Source organism: Rhodnius prolixus, unplaced genomic scaffold (genome assembly GCF_049639745.1).
Source record: "Rhodnius prolixus isolate KJV_2025 unplaced genomic scaffold, Rpr scaffold_13, whole genome shotgun sequence".
Taxonomy (NCBI): domain Eukaryota; kingdom Metazoa; phylum Arthropoda; class Insecta; order Hemiptera; family Reduviidae; genus Rhodnius; species Rhodnius prolixus.
In genome coordinates this window covers 7719012-7739576 of record NW_027411583.1, presented here as the reverse complement: position 1 = coordinate 7739576, position 20565 = coordinate 7719012, and the positions used below count along the sequence as shown (strand labels likewise).

Here is a 20565-nt window from a genome sequence, read left to right as displayed (position 1 = left end):
ATTAATTACAGAATAATGCACAGCCCCTAATATGTGCATTGCATACAAGTTTACATGAGGCATAACATTTATGCATAAATGTTATGCAGAAACATGAAGCTGTAATACGCCGAGCGTAATAATAATATTGCACTCAGATTTAGTAATGATGTAATGCAAATAATAATGTCAATTACTTGTTGAAAACAATGTTCCACAGCTATTATAGTATACTTCGTGTTCCATATAATATAATGGAAGGGGGTTTTAATTAATTATGAGACATTCAATTTTTTTGGGGGGATTTTTTATTGAATTTTGGGGCAACCAATTATCAAGAAAAGTACAAGCTATAAAATAAGGAAATTTTATACTTAATGTTGTGCCATATAAATTAGCTTTTAAAAATTTACTTGTAATCTCTAATGAGTAAAAGATGTTTTCTTTCCAGCAATCCATTTCTATAAGATAACCTGCGAACACTTTCTTTTGAGGGAGTTTAGTAGAGACATTAATCTACTTCCTTTTCTTCTTTAAACAAAACTATCCAAGTTACTTTTAAAGTTTTACGCAACTTATCACATAAATTATTAAGTGGTATTTATTTATTTTTCAGGAAACTGAAGCGACTTAATCTAGGCGGAAATGAATTAACTTCTATTCCAAAAGCTTTAGCCATTTTGGATACATTGAAAAAATTAGAAATGCAAGAAAATTCAATATCAGAAATTGCTGAAGGAGATTTTGCTGGTAAATTTATTTCTAGATTATGTGTTATACAGGGTGAACCAGTAAGTATTGTCAATAGGCCTACTGCGTGTAGTACATCTAAAGTGGAGTTCAATGACTTATTGGCCAACTTCATATTTTCCTCTGTTCTTGAGTGACGTCACTTTTAAGTTTTTTTCTAAAATCATTACTTTTTTCCAATAAAAATGTTATTACTCAGAAAGTTTTAGTCCGAATTTGATTCTGATGACATGGTTAGAAAGACAGATAAATGTCCTAAATGTTAGAAAATATTTTAAACAAGTGCTATTTTTATAACCGAAGGCTAATTTGCTTAGTTTCAAAATCTAACATTTTGTCAAATATTTCAGTTTAGATTTGTTCTTTTTTTTTTTTTTTTTTATGTGCAATAAGTAACCTTAGACTACCTTATTTTAAGTCAATCTACTTTAAAAATTGACTACAGCTCCATCCACAAGAGTTTAATGAATTAAACAACACAATACAATATCACTGCTGTATGCTCGTGAACACGTTTTCTTACAAAACAAACGTAATTTCTCATACGAAGATAAAAGGAATCCTGGAAAATGATATACCGATTGAAAGCCCATTAGACAAGGAAACTTTTGTAAAAAGTGCCAGCACCTAGGTCTGAAAATGATCACATAAGAGCCTAATGAGTTTTCTTAAAAATTTCGATTACTTTTATTTTTCCAGTATCCAGGAGGAAGATTGAGGCTCTTTGGAGAATAACTTATGCTTCGAAACGGTATCAATTTTTAGGAAATTTATCTGTCTTTCTAACCATGTCATCAGAATCGAATTCGGACTAAAACTTTCTGAGTAATAACATTTTTATTGGAAAAAAGTTATGATTTTAGAAAAAAACTTTAAAGTGACGTCACTCAAGAACAGAGGAAAATATGAAGTTGGCCAATACGTCATTGAACTCCACTTTAGATGTACTACCTACACGCAGTAGGCCTATTGACAATACTTACTGGTTCACCCTGTATATATATATATATATATATATATATTTTATCGCATTCTTGTAAAATACGCTGAGATGATTTAGGCTTTAATATTTATATCTTCCAAATCTCTGTATCTACCAGTTGATAACTTTTAAAATGCCTCTAAAGTCTCCTATGATAGCCAAAATTTATTATTACAGTATTTTTATTTTCTTTTTTACAAATTTTTTAAAAAAAATTTAGCTAATTATGTATTCAAAGTATTTTTTTCCTTCCTCACAATTACTATTTTAATGATAAATAATTTTAAATTTATTACATAATTTTTTTTCAAATTTTATTAAATTCTTACTAATAGAAAATCTCATGGAAATAGGTCTTGTCCATTTGGACTCACTTGGATTGGCTCACAATCATCTGAAGATGGTGCCTGCAAGAGCATTCTCCAATCTCAAGTTGCTCAATTCTCTGGAATTGGACGGTAATGGCATTTCCTACATTGATCCAGATGCTTTTGTTGGATTGGAAGGTATTTTTATGTTATTAAAGTTGTTTTTACAATTTTTTTTTTTTAAATTTCTTTATTTACTCTTATCTTCATTGTTGTTTGATTTTATTAAATTTAGTGCGAAATGATTTTTTTTAAATTATTATTATTAATATAAGGGGCTATTTAATCGTTCATACTTGTCTATTTTACGTTAGCTTCGTGTAGACAAACAGCTGACCAAATGTCTTCAGCGAGCATGTCTGTAATGTTGTTGGAATTCGATTTGCGTGCTATTTATGTTGGAATATTTGTGTTCAGTCACTCTCATCCGTCATTATCACATTTGTTCTTTTTGTTGACTAGGAAAGATTACCTGTCTAGATTTATTAGATCTTCTTTATTGTTGTAAAAAATTGAGCAAGTAATGAAGGAATAAAAATATATATTATATTTTTTTAATATCAATATCGAAATTTGTTATATAATATTTTAGAAGACAAGTCAACAACAGAGTAAAAGCACACAAAAAGAATTTGACTTGTTGACGGTCTATATAAACAAAAAAAACAGCAATAATGTTCAGGGTAAATATATAAATAAAACCTGTATTTATAGAACAAGAAAGGAAAATCAATTTATACAAGTTTTATCTGACCTAAAAGCTATTAAAAGAGATTATCAATAGTTGATTGACAGTATACATTGTCGTACGTAGGAGCGCAGAGCACTTTAAATGTCATAATAAAATAATCTACTCTGTACTGCTTTTATTATTATTTGTAGTATTTCAGGGCATCAGCTGGACATTATTGGAATTGGATGAGGCAGTGTCATTGCAACCTTTCATACCTTACTAAACTTAATTTTTGTTCCCGCAAAATTTTTTACATTATTCTTTGTGATATCAAGGAAAACCAATTACTGGGCCTCTCCCAAGATATCACTCTTAAGATCTGGCTGTATAAACGATTTTACTGTAGTCTTAGATTCCAGGCCATTGGTTGATATCACGACTTAAACGACCACAAACTTTAACAAGCAATTGCCTAGGGACTAGGTCATCTTCAGGGCTAGTTTACAAAGTAATATTTTACATTACAGGGTTGGTGTGTCTTCTGTCTTGCCTGTTCAATCCTGTAATGTAAAATATTACTTTTGTAAACTAGTCCTGAAGATGGACCTAGTCCCTAGGTCGAAAGCTCGGCAGAATAAATGTATCACGACTGAAAACTGGCAGTTTATTTTTTCATTCTATTGAAACTACGAATCAGTCACCAAAAATAGTCAATAGCAATTTTATCAAGCTAGATATCTCCTTCATTTTCAAAACCCAGTTCCTGACATTGTCTTAATCTTTTTCTTCTCATATTTTCGCCAATCGGTACAGCTGTATCAACTTTTTTAAGGTTATCTTATTTTCTGTAGTTTAATATTACAATGTCGTGACGTTATTCAAAATTGTTCTGAGTAATAACTAATAATAACTTCACAGTAAATCCTCAACCGAAAAATTTCTGGAAATTTATAATAAGGGATGCATTCCTTCAGGACAGACAAATACCGGCCAAATAATTATCATTACGAATTTACCAATTTATCGTGATAACAGTTCACCAATTCAAACATCACTTCGGTCAACATTTGCTTAAACAATCACGCGTTACGTCTACCTCTTGATTGACAATCATTAATCATTCATAACTAAATTAATTCGTTAAATGCATGTTAAAATATCGTTTAGTGCCGTCATCTTTACAGATGTTATTTATTTATTTATTTCATATTCATCATCATTCTACAGTTTTCATATCATCTCTTTCCTTCATGTTCACACCACATTATTAATAACAGATATTTTGCTTTCTGCGTAATCAACTCGCCTCTTCAAGATCATTTATAAGTAATGAAAAGGGCAAAAGGTTTTAACGTTACCCTTGTTTTAAAGTATAGCGATACTGTTATTATATTCAATAACTTTTTTCTTTTTTAAAAAAACGATTAATTCTCAATTTTGAAAAAAAATTATTAATTAATAACAGTAACGGATGTTAATTTCATTTAATGTAAGAGGTCTCCTGAAAAGTAAACCAGAGTAGAAGATATTTTTTCTGAAATTCAACATAATTAGGTCTTATTTCTTCAGTATCATCTCAGACTCCACATTTTCTTTTTGTTTAAAAGTCTTGGTCTTTAATTGGAAAAGCACTATTGAGTTTTTCTTTTTTTTGGTTATACCTTCGTAAACAAATCATTAGCATAGTTTTAATAGGCTGGTTTTCAAGATTAACTTAAAAAGATAAATAAGTAAACAAAATTGGGTTTTCCTTACCAATTAGTTCGTATGTATAGCAATATTTACTTCTTTCTTCTTCTTAGAAGGGCCTTCAACTTCTTTTTTTTTAATACACCGATTGGAGAAGTATTTTAATGAGCATAACTCTAGCTTTTCCTTATCTCAGTAGTTTTAACGAGAAAGAAAATATTTCTTGTTTAATTTTCTTTTCGGAGAATTATTTAGAAAATTGTGGTATAGTTACGGACATTCACTTTATTTAAAAAAAAAAAAAAATCTGTTAAAAACACTTTCAACTTTTTCCAATTAAATTTTAGGATTTTCTTCAAATTCTCATACTTTTGTTTTTACAGTTTGCAAAAGAAAGGGATAAGATAGATGAACGGACCTGCCAGTTAAAAACCACCAGAGACTGCTTTAGTCCAACGCCAATTTACGTTCACTGAATTTAAATAACTATTCAGTTTATCAGGCTGAAAGAAGCGTTAAAAAGGAATTTTGCCCACCGAAATAAGGATCAACTTTTGGGGGAAAATTGAGGGTGTGTGAATCATACATATAACCGCAGGTTGTTTACTTTGCTTCGAAATTACCGTCTAACAGGAAACATTCACGTAATGCATATTTAAAAGGGAGCTAAAGCCTTCAGAAAACCCATTACATGAAAACATGTATTTTAAGCCTAAAACTAGATAAGCCCATTGGATTTATCTGAATTTATCTACAATTTCGTGTTGCTTTAAATACAATTTTTTTTTACCTTACCATAAAAAGCACAAGGCTACTGTATGATATTCTGAAAAATAGTAAAATAATAATTTTTTATTGGATTGATTAAGGAAAGTGTGCCTTACTTCCGGAACATGGGATTCATTCTGGGCTTGAGTGTGAGAGATAAAAATTCGGACGTTCTACAGCTTGACAAGGAGGATGGTAATGATAGTGGAAAATGTTGTCTGGAGCACTAACAATCTCCTCTGAGTTTCAGGAGAGAAGTATCTAGAACTGTGTAACAGATACAGGAGGCTGTAGGCAGGGTGTACTATCCAGATAGTGCCAATAATACTTTCAGACAGGTTGCTCTGGGTTACCAGAGAAGGCGCAACAAACATCGCCTAGCTCATTTACCCGTAAATGGGAATCAAGCGCTGTCTGATTCCAAGTCTATTTCCTTGAAGTTGGAGGTGACTTCAAAAAGCTCCCCCCCCCCTGTCGACCGTGTACTTATCTTTGGTGGTAAAAACTGTTCTACCACTTAATTAATTAAGCCCACTATTTGATCTTGTTTTTGTTAAAATCCCATTTTCTTTCATACTTGGATTGCTTTGCAACGCTTTAAATGTTGCAACCTTTCAAATTGCTGAAACACAAATTGTACTCTCTCGGTTGGCAGATTTTCCAAGAACATTTTTAAGTTACAGTGCTAGGAATTAAACATAATTTGAAGTTTGAAAACTGTAATCCTGCAAAAGATTGGACGAAAAATAAAACATAAATGGAATTTAAAAAAATCTCTATACATATTAAGTGAATCAATTTCATTCATTAAAGATGAATGGAAAATCTGAAACTAATCAGATTGAACGAAATCAAGGATACTATAATGAAATGGACTGGCATGGCGATTCAACAGCGTTTTAATTTTTTTTTTTATAATCCATATTTATTCTAAAGAATATACGCAAAATGCCCTACCATTCATACAACTTTTTCTTCAATTGAATATTTATTTTAATTTTTCTTCGATTTTAATCTGGGATTTCAAGACGTACTAAAGAAGACAATGATCACAAAATGAAGATACTACGGAATAGATTCAAAAAAAAATATACATTTTATTTGTTTGCTACTGTACATTAGCAACAAGCAAATTCGATTACAGAATAACATAAGGGTAGAAGATACTTAGTGGTATTACGAGGCTTGTACATCAAGGCGGTGGATTAGTTCCAGATGGTCACAAGGCCATTGGCTCTTCACTCGTTTCGTTCGGGTATTGGGTAAGGTTAGACTTGAAAACTGATGTGCTTGGAGGATTGTGATGATAGGATAAAAGATTTGTGGAATTTTATCAGCTCGGACGCGAATGGAATGGATAGATCATTGTGTAGGTTTCTAAAGCAGACACAATAAGGAGCATTGATGATCTTTCGTATGATTTCGGAATGTAAGGATTGGATTCGGTTAAGATTAGAATACCTAGCGGCTTTAGGAATGTTCCTCTATTTGTATGTACAGGATATAGTAAGTTATGTACAAAGCGTTTATTTTTTATATTGATGACACGCTTCTGTTGACGTTCATTTTTTTTAGTCTGGTTTGAGGATTCCAAGTAGACATTTGTCTGTGTGTATCCCGAAGTAGCGGATTTAGTCAGAAGTAGTAAGCAACATATCCAACATCAGGACATGTTAACAATCAAATGTAAAAGTGGTTTGAATACAATTTTGTTCGTTTATCTTGTATTTTACAATCCAAAATTGTACCAATTTTTCATTAAGGACAGATGTTTTTGAAGGTATCAAGTGGCGAGATTGGGATAAGGATTGAGTAGGGAGGATTGGAAAAGAGAAAAGAGAGAGCAAGGTCGAAATCTGTGTACTAGAATGAAAAAAAAAGAAAAGAAAAGAGATCAGCGGTTTAAATTGTGCCTAAAGTAGGCCGAAAATCTTGCTTAGGCAATGCCTGCCTCCACCAGATACAGTGAAAAAGAAGTTCTTTGAAAAACTTGGCAAAATAAGCCACTTAGAAAAGATTTAAGGATGAGGAACGAGTAGGATTCCCTTGATTTCACAGGGAAATTTTTTTTTTTAACTTGGATTAGGTACTTTTACAACAACCAGCAAGAGAAAGTAAAAGACTTTTCACTCGCATCTACAAATGGAAATTCGTTAAAACTTAAACGTGAATAAACTTAAAATAAACCATGGATAAAGTTTGAGTGAAATTTATAATAATAATAAAGGTTTTAACGAGCTTCATTCACATTCCAAATGCGTTCACTAATTGTAACACTTAACTGTTCCACGTTTCTAATAAACTTAACTGCTATAATTTATATCAAGTACGCTTACTGCTTAAATTTAAAACGATTAATTGTAAATTTTCCTCAAGTTAGAATATCCGTTTCAGTTTATTGGTAAACTAATTTATTTAATTATATTGTTAAGGAAATTTAGCTTTTACGCCAATTCAAGAGGAACAAAAGAATCAGTAAGCGCAGAAGCCCGTAACAGAAACAAAGATAGCTTAGACGGATTAGAAGTTATAATTAAAAAAATGGCTCAATAAAGGTACATATTTAGAAAAAAAAAAAAGAAAGAAAGAAAATGTACGGGTACTGACGAGGAGAGTAGAGTTAGCTGAGAAAGGGCGTGTGGATTGTGGGTGAGAAATGTTAGCTAATTGTGCTGAGGCAGAGCTTTCTATTCCAGAGCTGGACACTTTCTATCCCCCAGAACATCCATTAAGGCAGCAGTTAGGAAATGTTATTTCTCCAGGGCTGCCACTAGTCAGCTCTATATATATCTCTCTATCGCGTCAACCTTTCGCACCCATACCAATAATTCCCACCTTTTTTTTTGCTACCCTACCATTTATGGGTGAGTTTGCTAACTCCATGTGGGTGTGCAAGTCTCTGAGCATGCGTACGCACACTTCTGCAGGAAGCTATGTTGGTATGGCCCCTTATACTGGAGGCGAAAACCCCCTTACAATAACAGTTTGCTACATATACATATATAAAAAACCATTCTCCAATATTGTCCACCTATTTCACTTACCCCTATCTCACAGAAATACTGTACAGCCTCCAATTTTAATATTCAGTTTAAGCATCCACATACATCTTTATCTTACTAAAAACTGCATCTAAGGCTTTATTTAAAACTTAGAATTATTACCAAATATAAATTAACTTCAGTTGTTGCTCTATGTAAATGTGTATGTATTTCTTCAAACTCATTGGTCCAGAAAAGTTACACGAATGCAGCTAAGATCATTAAGAAAATGTAGGACAAAAAGAAAAATTAAATAAATAAAAACGACATATTCTTTTTACTAACGGGGGGGGGTGATGACAGTTGCCTCCTCGTTGGTGCCCCCTGGATAACGCTAAACAACTGTTCCCGACGCCAAACAAAGAACCCAGTACAACGATAATACACGTCGGTATGATTGGGCTAACGCACTATTTGGCCCCTACAAACAGCCTTTCTCAAGGCTTTGACAAGTTCTTTATAAGAACGCTTTTTTGGAATGCAGGAGGTTTGACCAATGATAAGATTGCGGAATTAAAACATATAACTATTAAGGAGAACGCCGATGTGTTTGGGAGTGGTCGAGGCTGGTGCTGCCACGGATAACCCCGAATTCTATCGGCTCCCTGGTTTCCAGATTTACATACTTAAAAGAGCCAGGCAAGTAGCTTCCGGAATTATGGTCCTCGTAAGATCGTCTTTGGTTTGTAAATTTGAAGTGTTAAAAGAGATGATGTCTGAAGATAAGATGGAAGCAGTAAAAGTCGACATATGGAAGGATAAATGCCAAAGAACTTTCTTTATTTGTTATAATCCTCCCAACAATAAACCAAATCTTAATTGGTTAGAAGCAAATTGGAATGAGTGGAGCCTTTTATACGGAGATCTCAACGCCCACTCGCGCCAATGGGATTATACGAATACTACTGCTATAGGACGAATTATAGAAGACTTTATAGATGAAAACCCAGAACAGTACGTCGAAAACGACGAACAGAACCCAACCTTTCTCTCCCCCAGAGGTCAGACTTCACACCCAGATATTGTTCTGCCCCATCCCAACATTACTAAATGGGTGGAACACAAATTATTATTCCCACCCGGAGGGACAGGCCACAAGATCCTGTTAGTAAATATTAAAGCCGAATCCAAACGTGTTGTTTCCACAGAAATGCGCAGGACACGTTGGAACACAAAAAAGGCTAACTGGAGTATGTACTCATATCTCACAAATAAAATCGTTTCGGAGAATCTGGTGGGTGAAAGGGTTAAAATATCATGCAATGCAATCACCTCGGCAATTCTGAAATGTGCACTGGCTGCTGTACCACGTGGCCAGGTTTTTACTAACATTAATTTTATTACATAGATTCCCCATATGCACGTACCACATGAATGTAACTTTACTTCCTGATCTCGTGAGTGACACAGATAAAAAAAAAATAATAAGTAAAAAAGAAAGAGAAATCATAAACCCCTACAAACATGAGATCATAAACTTGGAAACTCATACACTACACGCTTACTTGGAAAGAAGTTGAACTTCTTTGGATATGTGATATATTCATGTATACCTATGTATGAAATTATTCAAACAAAATCGATTGTAAAGAAATGCTCTGTTTTTTTTGGCAGGAAGGGGGTTTTTATATTTATCTTAGATCAAGCTATTGTACGAACATACGGTTGTAAGAATTCGCAATGCCAAAATTCTCCACAGTTGTTTTTAATCTTTAAAAATATTTTTATTTTTAATACCAGCTTTAATGTTGACAGAAAATGGGATATATCTTAAGTCATACTGTATGAACTAAATAAGTATTGTTACAATTTTCAATTCAAATTATCCTCTTGGTAACGGCCTAGAAATCTACAGGAAGTAAAAAAATCCGGTTTGAACTGTCTCACTTCCTGTGATCTAATATTCTTCTAACTCAGGATTTTTTATTAAGAAATTTTATGGCCCAATTGAAATTCTATCGGCGCTTTAGAGCAAAGCTTAACTGTCCTTTCCATAAGTACTGTCATAAATACAGCTTCTTTAGAAAAAAAATATGCAATTTTCAATTATAAAGCTACAGTAATTCAATTAGTGCCAAGTTTAATGAAAATCATTGAAGCCATTTTCCAGATGTCCTCAAAAATTGTAAATAGAAAATCTGCCACAATTGTTGTATTGCTTTTTCTTGCGAGAGTAAAAGCCCTTTTTAAAAGATCTAAAAACCATCAAAGTTTATTTTTAATCATTTTTCTCTTTTCCAGAAAATTTACAATATCTAAGATTGGGCGATAATAATTTACATATGATTCCAAGTGATGCACTGAGAAAATTACATCGATTAAGACATTTGGATTTACGATCGAATAACATCTCGATAATACCTGATGATGCTTTTGCTGGTTATGGAGATTCAATTACATTTCTTAATCTACAGAAAAATGAGTAAGTCATTACTATTGTTTTTATAATAATACATATCGCACATTAATCTTGAGAGATACAAATATCTTTTGTTATATTTTAATTTTTTGGTGAATTTTTACAACCTTGATGGTCAAAATTCCGAGTCATCAATTATCCATCTCGGTTTGTCACATCTTGTCTTCTGCATTAACAGTCTCAGGTACATACTAAAGAATTCTTTTCGTCCTTTTCTCGTCTCCCATATACGCACGACCAAGTAGTGTCTTGGTTTTTCTATGTATATAGAATATATCCATTTCTGGACCTGCAGTTTTCCTTCTTTTAATGAGGGCCAATGAAGAAACTACAGCATCTTCTCTATTAGTCTATCAGCAATATTTATCTTGCGGTAAGCTCCTGTATTTTCCGAAGAGTGGTAAAACTTTTTTATGGACGGTTTTCCAACAATTCAGGTATATCAGTAATCTTATGCCTTTATTTATTCGTTAAATTTTTCTATAACTCCTCTGTCGTGGATATTCTAGAGCCAGATTGATGGAATGTGAGACTTGTCATTAAACTTTTTTATTTATTACTTCGGGAGGTTGCAAGTAGGGGCACCAATTGTTCATTAATTCTGTCTTGAAGTTGTAAACTTCTATCATTCTAAACCACCACCATTTAGCGCTTCATCCAATGTACACGTCCCTGTCAGAAGCGATTTGGTAAGCTGGCATATAACTACTATTCCATTTATGTATATCAACAGATCAACACCCCTATATTTTTCTTTCCAACATATTATAATATATTAGATAAACTGGATCGCAAATGATGGATATTCTAAGTTGTGCGAACTGACCCCAGCAATCAATGTCTCTATATGTACATCTTTAAGTTCTTAAGAGAACTTAAAACTACCTATTAAGATAAGTAGTCTGTAATTACCCTTACTTTAAAGTTTCCTGTAACATTAAGGTTGTGACTAGTCTTCTTTTAATTGAAGAATTCTCAGTCACTTACCTTTTTCATTTCTATTAACGATAGTAAAACATATTATTTAAAATATCTGATCAAAAAATTTACAACAAGCATAATAATCATTGTCTTTTATTTAGCTTTGCTATTTTTACCAAAGTGGATGGAACTCATAGATGTGTAATAATAGTATCATTGTTTTTTGTTTTATAGCATTAAGACGTTACCCACGCTTGGTTTCGACAACCTCAACTCTCTAGAGACATTAAACCTGCAGAATAACAAACTGGTCCACATCCCAGAGGAAATCATGGAGCCCATAGTAGACACTCTGAGAGTGGTAGACATCATGGGTTAGAAAGCATAATTAATATTAAAGTCCCGCAGGAGACCCCCGCTCTACATTTATCAGTTTTAGTAGCTAGCCTTATTTATAAACATAGCTTATCTATTTATTATATTTACATACTTCTTATCAAAAACTTACAGTTTAAAAATTTAAGTATAAGGGTTGATTAAACACCAAAAGTTACACAAATCAGCAAGTACCCTGCATTTCATGCATATTTAGTTCGTAATTGAAGACATTTAGATATTTTCGAAAAAGCTTGTGTTTTATTCAAATTTTATAACAATAATTTCAAGTTACTTTCCTGTATTCAATTTTCATTATTAATGTTTAAAATTTATAGTTATTGAAATATTAATATTACTTAAATATTATTAATTTATTAAAATGTATATTTCATTTTCAAGATAAGCTATGTAATGATAGTTACCGGGAAGTGAATATTCGCAAGTCTTGCCCTCAAGGTTTTCTTCAATTTGGAATTTTTACAAAATATTGTGTGACTAACACAGATAATATACAATATATAAAACTCTTGAAGAAAGGATGCGAAATGGATTCTTCCTTAAAATCTATTTCCATGAAAATAATAAACTAAATTTTTATAGATAAAATTTTAAAGTTCTTTGTTCGATGTTAATACAACCAAACCTTAAACCGTTATAGTGACGTACAAAATATCATGTTCAACAAGTGCCTCTTTTGGTTTTTTTTTTTTTAATGAAGATTTTCTGTTTCAGATAATCCATTGATCTGTGATTGTGAATTGCGTTGGTATAAGGAATGGATGAAAAATTTGAAAGATAAAGATGATGAAATGATGCAAAAGAAACGAACCGTTTGTACAATGATACAACAGCACCGTGAATATCATGTGCAAGATATGCCATTGGATATTATGAATTGTGTAGGTAAAAATATGGAACGTACATCGGCTAACGGTGCTGGTACTGGTGCAACAATTTTAATCAAAACGTCCGTAATAAACATTCTCTGGTTTCAGTTGATAATAATTTTAGTAAACGGTTTTACAACAGCTGTATTTCTAGTACAGCCGGATTAACCAATATATAAGAATGTGGTTCCCATAAAGCTTCACTGAAATAATGGAAAGAGAAAAAGAATCTTGAGACAAAGAAACCATACTTAAATTTCAGAGAACGTACTATCAAAAGCAAACAAACATGACAAATAAAAGACTGACAATTACTGACATTATAAAAGTAAAAAAGGAAGTTACACTAGTTGCAAAAAAAAAAAGAAAATCAAGTACAGCCTATGGGAGAATTACGCAAAAATCCACAATTTTTTGATGATTCGATTAAAATTTTGTGATATATTTTTCAAAATATAAATATATATAAATAAAATTAAGTACCTATGAATGTATATTTACCCAGAAATAGAATAAATGAAATGAGAGATCAAATTTAAAAAAAAAAATCTTTCATTTATAAAGAAAGAAAAGAATAAAATCACAAATAGTGTGTTTTTTGACTGTACATGTATTTTTTAAAAGATTCCTCTTGTTATTTAGAAAAATCTTAATAGATAGCCATCGTTTACATGTCCAACAAAATTGAAATAATTATTTAAAAACCATAACAAAAAACAAGTTATAAAAATTGTAAAGTTATGAATGAATTTTAATTTTTTATTGATTACTGATTATTAAAGTAATTTAATATGAGAAAAAAATCTGATGTAAACTTTCTCTTTAGACTTTCTCTTACTGCGACTCTAAAAATATTTTATAATTAACTATTTTTCTCAAAATAGAAGTTTTTAATAGATTTAGTTGTTTTAGAATTATACAGCTGTCACTTTAAGAGTTTACGTCTAGATAAATCAATTTGGTTTAAAACCATTTTTTCTGTTTGTTTTTGTTTAATTTTTAGCAAACTAATTTTCTTCAGATTCGTAATTTTGGTGACTTATATCCTCCTTTTTAATACTTCATTAATCATGAATTCTTCAGCCTCACCTCATTCCAAGAGTGAGCACTCTTTGCTGCAAGTACTGGCCTTAAAATGTAGTTCGAATGCAGCTCCTAGTGTCCTGAGATTTTTTTCTCTTCCTAGAAGTTTTTGTAAACTCTCTGTAACGAGAGAACACTATCTTAGAGAATCTGGTCATTTACCATTTACTGGCAAAGCTTAGGATGTTACTAATGAACTTAACAGTGACCGCCTTGAAATTAAAAAGAAAAAGAAAAAAAGGTTTTAGTAACGTGGAGATTTCGGAAAACCGACTCTTGCCAATTTCTAAATATATTGGTAACAGATTTTGATTTTTAATATTAAAAGCATTAATAACGTATTCAACACTAAACTAGCCTCTTAACTGGTGAGCTTACCCGTCACCCTAACAAATCGATAAAATTAATTTTTCTAGAAAAATGTACTATTCGATTGTAAGTAAAAAATTTTATCGCCGATTTTTGGTGGTACCTAAAAAAAATACCAAATTTGGATTAATAATTTTTTCAGTGTTGAACTACGTTGACCACTTCAAACATAATGAACATTTAAGAGTGAGAGAAAGTCATAATACTTTTAAGAGAAAGTAAAGGAAAATAATGAATTTCAACAAAAAGCAAATACATATCCTTAAATGCCTATCAAAAAGAAAAAAAATACATATCTACTATTTGTATTGTAAGTGTGCTTTCGAAACATATCGTTGCATTTTTTTTTTTTTTTTTTGTATACACAACATATCAAAAGGTCTATTTTTGGCTTTTCCTTCTTTATGTAATTGTAGTATGTAGATGTTCACAATCACAACAACAAGAAATAAAATTATTGCATCTTAGAGCTGTAGAAGATCTTTAGTTTAATCCGTAAGATGTTTCAGGCCAATTAGCAGCAGTAGGGTTGGTATTGATTCAGAGATGAGAGGGTCAGTGTTAAATAAAAGCGCTTGTAATCCGGAGTAAAACTGTTACAGTTGGATGTTGTGGTAAAACGCAAAGATGGGAAAGGGGATTGTCTTAGCGTCGGGATGATGACAAGTTTCAATTGAGAGTTCAGATTCGTTGCAATTTTAGTTCCTAAATCCCGTAGAAACTTCAGTGTGGAAGTATTTTAATAGAAATTTATAATGCGGTTTTTAAAGAGGTAGGAAACATTTTTGGAGTGTTTTAATTTTGAGTAAGCATTTCATGTAAGATCTTATGTCTGGGCTGATTAATTGTAAAATCGTTACGTAGGTAGCGTTATTACTACCTACAGTAAGAAAAATATATAAAAGAATAAGAAAAAATATATTAAAAAGGAATAAGTAATTAAAATTTTTCACTCCATATTTGAAATTTACACCTATCCAGTTCAAAATTCATAGTAAAACATCATCCACAGTGTTCTGTTGAAACTGTTAACGCAGAAAGAAGTAATTTAGGGGAAGTCTTAGTACATGCGAGTTGAAAAACAAAACAGAAAAAATAAATTTATTATTTTCTTTGAACTGATGCAGTTGTTTGACGATCTCAATCATACTATTAAAATGTTAACTGAATTCATGAACAATCATGGCACTTGGTTTTTCTAATTCTCTTGTAGGATTTTATTTATATACGTGACGTTGTGGACTCTAGAAAAGTTGAACCTAGAGCGTGATAATGCCTGCATATTCTGTGAAGAACTGAAGGAGAAACTAATGTACCCTTTTTAAAGGTTCATGGTAACGATGTTATCCAAGAAAGATTTGGTTTGAAACGTAGGTGTAAATCAGGTGTTGGAGGAGAATATACCTACCTAAAACCTTTACAGTTTTTCAGGAATCTTTAATTTTGAAGAAGTGCTTTAGTGGTAGAGATTGGTCTCTACCTAAATAATTTCATCATAACAACAACCTGTGTAAGATTTATTGGGTGATTAATATGGCACTACAAGAATTGAGATTCACTCTGTTAAGTCTAGGACACATCCTCTGGAACGTCAAAAAAAGTCTGCGTTGCAAGATCATGTACTTAATCCCGTAACTATTTTTTACTAAATTTTATCCGTAGAGACTTCTTCAATGTTTTATATATATTTATAAACAATTCACATACAACTAAGCCACGTTCAGGTTTTAGAAAACGCGGGTGTAAACTGTTAAAATTCCCCTTCCAAAAAAATACTAAGATCTACTACAGTTCTTAAATCATGCACAAAAAATAAAAATAAATAAATAATAATAGTAACTAATCATTCTAGTAATTCACCAAATTTTAATTTCATCGATAGTTTACCTTAAAAATGTAAAATATAAAAAAATTTCTATTGAAAGAAGAAAAATTCTAAAATTAAGAAACAAAAATCTACATAACTTTAACAAAAATGTAAACTCTTTGTAAATAATTTAAAAAAAAAAAATTAATTACTGATATGAAAATATTAATTCATTTCTCTTAAGTCTATTTAAAATAAATTGCACTTATCATGCATTTATTTAGAAAAAGTTATTTTTATTTTAGAGCCGTAAAATTAGAAAATGTCTAGAAAAAAAAGAAGTTAAAAGAATATTTTTAAATAAAAAAAAACATGCATGATCTGATTTATGTATAAACTGAAAGTAGTTAGTTTATTTTCCTTTGGATTCTTAAATTCTGTTTTAGATTTATAAAGTTTTTTTAAATGTGGTTTTCTTTTTTAAATTATTTATTTTATTTGATTCTTCTTAAAAAATAAATAAAACAAAAAGCAAAACTCCAAGCCCTTTAAAAAGCGTTAGTCTAGTATATTTAGCCAATTTTTGTGTTCTTTCAACAAATTGTATTACTTTATTGAAACGCTTTTTTGAGAAACTAAACTGATCAGTTTAAACTGATGAAACTAAACGCAGTTTCATAAAAAATTAAAATACAAAATATAAAATGTAAATTTACTCCTTTTTTTTGTAATGAATTGAAAAATATATACATTGCATTAATTGTTGGTTAAATTAAAAAGAAAATAAATAATATTAATAAGATAAAATTAAAACTTAGTCTTTAAGGCAGCCTAATTTTATTAGGCGAACCAAAACCATTCAAAATACATATCCTTTGTTGTCATACATAATATATTATTTTTTTGTATAATAATTAGAAAATAACCAATTTCATTCATAGCCAATGAATTTATGTTATTTATTTATTAATTGTCATAACAGTTACGTCCTCGCTTGGCCATTTTTTTTTTTTACAATTTCAAACAATTCTCATTGATCTGTACATCCATAATTTATGGTCTATCGATTACTCAGTTCTTTTAAAAGCTCATCTGCTGTTTAATGACTTTAATATTAGCTTTTACACTTATTTAAACGTTCTTATCTTAAGTCCATGCTGTAATTCCGCTGTTATTTGTTGTTTTGTTCTGAATTATTAGTATTATTATTATTATTATTCTAAACAGAAGAGTGGTCAAGGAAGACCTTGGAAAAAACAAAATCGGCTAAGGCACAAGAGATTTCTGAAAACGTTTAGACAGATCGAATTAACCAGGAACAATGGACTAATCAGCAAGTAGTAGGTGAGTATTTTATTTAGTCCTCAGATTTTGAGGTTTGGATTTTATAAAATTTAATGTGCCTGAATATCAAATAAGGCAACAAGTCAGAGAGAGAGAAATACTTTATTTATATAATTGTGCAATTTTGTTTGTTTGTTTGCTTATAGGAGAGTAAGACCCTAAGTTCAGTTGCATTTTTGCGAATTAACTCGCAACAATAAGCAAAAGTGTTCCACCATTCATTTCAGAATATGAGTAACAACAATCATTGTTTAATATTAGGTAAAGACAGCAATAGACTGTAGTGTTTTCCTTTCAAATCGGTGGACCTTCAATTTTGTACTAACTCGAAATCTATTTGAAATCTAGGATGCTCAGCAATACCTCTGGTGATAGTTTCTCATTGAGATGAATTAAAATGTGCACTTTGATGAGTGCTGCTTTAGGTTTTTACACTGAATCCTGAGATCGTTCCCATTTTACACTTAGCATGTTATTTTATTAATTGGTAACTCCTTCAACTCTTCAACTGTAAAGCTACAATTATCCATCACAGTCGGTGGCCACACTGATGGACTCTAGCATCTGTCCAAATTCAGCCAACCGCTGATGTTTTTCGGCTTCAAGACACCAAGAGAATAGTCAAGACATCCATGGAGGTGAATAACAGAAAGATTAGAAGAGGTAGCATGTAGTTGCTTGGAAGAGTTACAAGAGAGTCCTCTTCAATGTGCTAATGTACATTTCAGAAATGATTACTCAACGTTTATTAATCCCAGCCTAACAGTAAACGTAATTTTTTTGTTTAGATTATTGAAAGAAAGTGACATAGAATGAACATTTATACGACACCTATTTGGTAGTTGGACGATAAGCCCGCCTGAAAAAATTGGCAAATACCTTACATTATAATTATAGCTGAGGCCATTGAAAAAAGTTCTTTTTTCTAAGGGTTTTTTGAATCCCGTTGGAGGAAGTGGACTACCCATTTCTTCAGGGGACTTGGCACCCCTGCAGGTATCCCAGCCTAACAACACTTACACTGACTATAACATTTACTCAACATACAGATCTACTTTGGGGAGCGGTTTTAAGTCGCAGCTTCTGTGTTAGTTGATATTTACAAGGGTTTGGTTTTAAGAACTAACTACTAACTCTTGCTCGATTAACTCATTGTACAGATCAGCTATCTGAATACCAACAAGCGTTTGTCAGGGTAACGCAATGATCCTTTAGGTTGTAGTGCTTTAAGGCACTGTTAGATAAATGTAATCTTGGGCTTCAAAATACTGCTGTACAAGCCTTAGCCATTTCAATATTTGATTGGATCTTTCTCAGGAAGGTTTTATTTTATGTCAGCTCGATTTCTTAGCTTCTTCCATAAGTTTATACTAGTTGATAGTGAAATTGTTTCTCTTTTTTCTTTTTTAATTAAAAGTCCTGATTTCTGCATCATATTGCCTAAAACCAACATGGGACAAATATACTTCTAAAACTAAAATAAATTATCAAATCCTATAATCTTCTCATCTTCATTCTGGAATACGGGAGCCCCGGTATTCTTTGTATGACTTTCCATCCCAGCAATCAAGAAACAGATATACACTGCAGAATATCTTCATTTCAATACTAACGTATCATCACAATATTAAATATTGACAATTTTTTTTTTTTTTAAAGAAGAAATTAGAGGATCAATGGCTATGAATATATTGGGAAAACATAGAAAAGTATGGCAACAAACATTTAATTGTAAATTTTGTCAAATTTAAAAGAAAAAACAAATCTTTAAATTAAAGTTTAAAAAAGTAGATGTGATATCCATGTGCACATGGTTTTTAAAAAATAAAAACATATCAAATTTCATACATATCTCTTTAAAAATTTAAAAAAAAAAAAAATTATAAATATCCAAAAAATAATAAAATATATAAATATTATATATATATTTTAGGTGGTCTTTTCTGTGTATATTATTACTACTTATATTGTACTCTACATGTGATTTATAGTTGTATGTATTAAAAAATTGAATGTGTACAATTTAAAAAAGAAGAGTATTTACAGTGTCTTTTGCATACCGTGTACTGATTGTAATGGTTAAAAGAAGTTGTAAAAAAAAATAATAACAAAATTAACAGTTGAAAATAATGTTCTCAGATAATTATACATATCATTCAATGAGATAATTCAAAATGAATTGTTTTTAAAAATATATATTTCCTTAAGTACTTTTTTTTTAATGTTATGTTTCGACTATGAAATTATGTTTCAACAAAGAACAAAAACTGTGTTGTACTGTGAAATTAATTAATAAAAATTATGTAAAAAAAAAAGTACCGTAAACAGTTTATTAAATTATTAGTATTGTTGTATTTTAGTAGGACCAATTAAGCAGAGATTTCCTATTTAATAGTGCATCACCATCTCATTTGATAAGAGTTCTTGTAACACAAACTAGCGTTAGCAAGGTAATCAGGCAGGATATAAAAGACCTCCTGTCAAAGGGAATGAACTCACGCCCTGTAGGCCACCTTGAAAATTTTCTTCCTTTAAAAAGGTATAAAAGTCAACTTGGTAGTCTGGCTTTATTATCAGAGTCAAGATCCGCGCCCAAGTTAGCGGCAGTATCTCTAGATAGCTGGTCATTTGTCTTGACTAGCAGAAGACTTAGAAGCGAACTAGTGTGATGTGTGTTGGCTATCCCCAATAACTACCTCTCCAGCACAAAAAATCGTGGGTGAAGGGTACCCTTTGGAACAGCCGACAGGAAACCACCACTAGACTAGAATGTTTGGGTCGTACAAGGGGATAATGCTTAATAATTTATTGCATTATTAAACCAGCGATTGTCGAGCAAGTGTATTAGATTTACTATCGAAGGTGCATAGTCGCACTTCACATTATCTGAGTGAAGGGACTTCATAAAGTGCAATGATCTTCAAGTGAAGCGAGGTGACTTAATCTTTTTGAGTGTGATTTCATCTGAAACTGTTTAAAATAAGGTCAATGGATCTATGTAAATGAAAGGGAAAGAGGGTGAGAAATATTAAAACATCACTTGAAGGCGATGAGTTTCTTGGCTTGAAATTTGTGATACGTTCACTCAAAAATCATTCGGATTACAA

At 31.4% G+C, this 20565-nt stretch overlaps 2 protein-coding genes across 9 annotated transcripts in view; one reads left to right on the top strand and one right to left on the bottom strand.

Annotated features, from left to right (window-relative positions):
* Nucleotides 1-19016, top strand: part of LOC141448056 (uncharacterized) — a 251173-nt gene extending 232157 nt beyond the window's left edge. For all 6 annotated transcript variants that reach the window (XM_074116097.1, XM_074116101.1, XM_074116096.1 and 3 more), the window contains 5 exons: nt 596-729; nt 2065-2217; nt 10492-10672; nt 11825-11964; nt 12701-19016. In XM_074116097.1, coding sequence (XP_073972198.1) covers nt 596-729; nt 2065-2217; nt 10492-10672; nt 11825-11964; nt 12701-13023 — 931 coding nt within the window. In that variant the 3' untranslated portion in view covers nt 13024-19016. The remainder of the gene's footprint in view (nt 1-595; nt 730-2064; nt 2218-10491; nt 10673-11824; nt 11965-12700) is intronic.
* The window catches only part of LOC141448055 (uncharacterized), a 326177-nt gene that overhangs the window by 303340 nt on the left and 2272 nt on the right, over nt 1-20565 (bottom strand). The window lies entirely within an intron of this gene.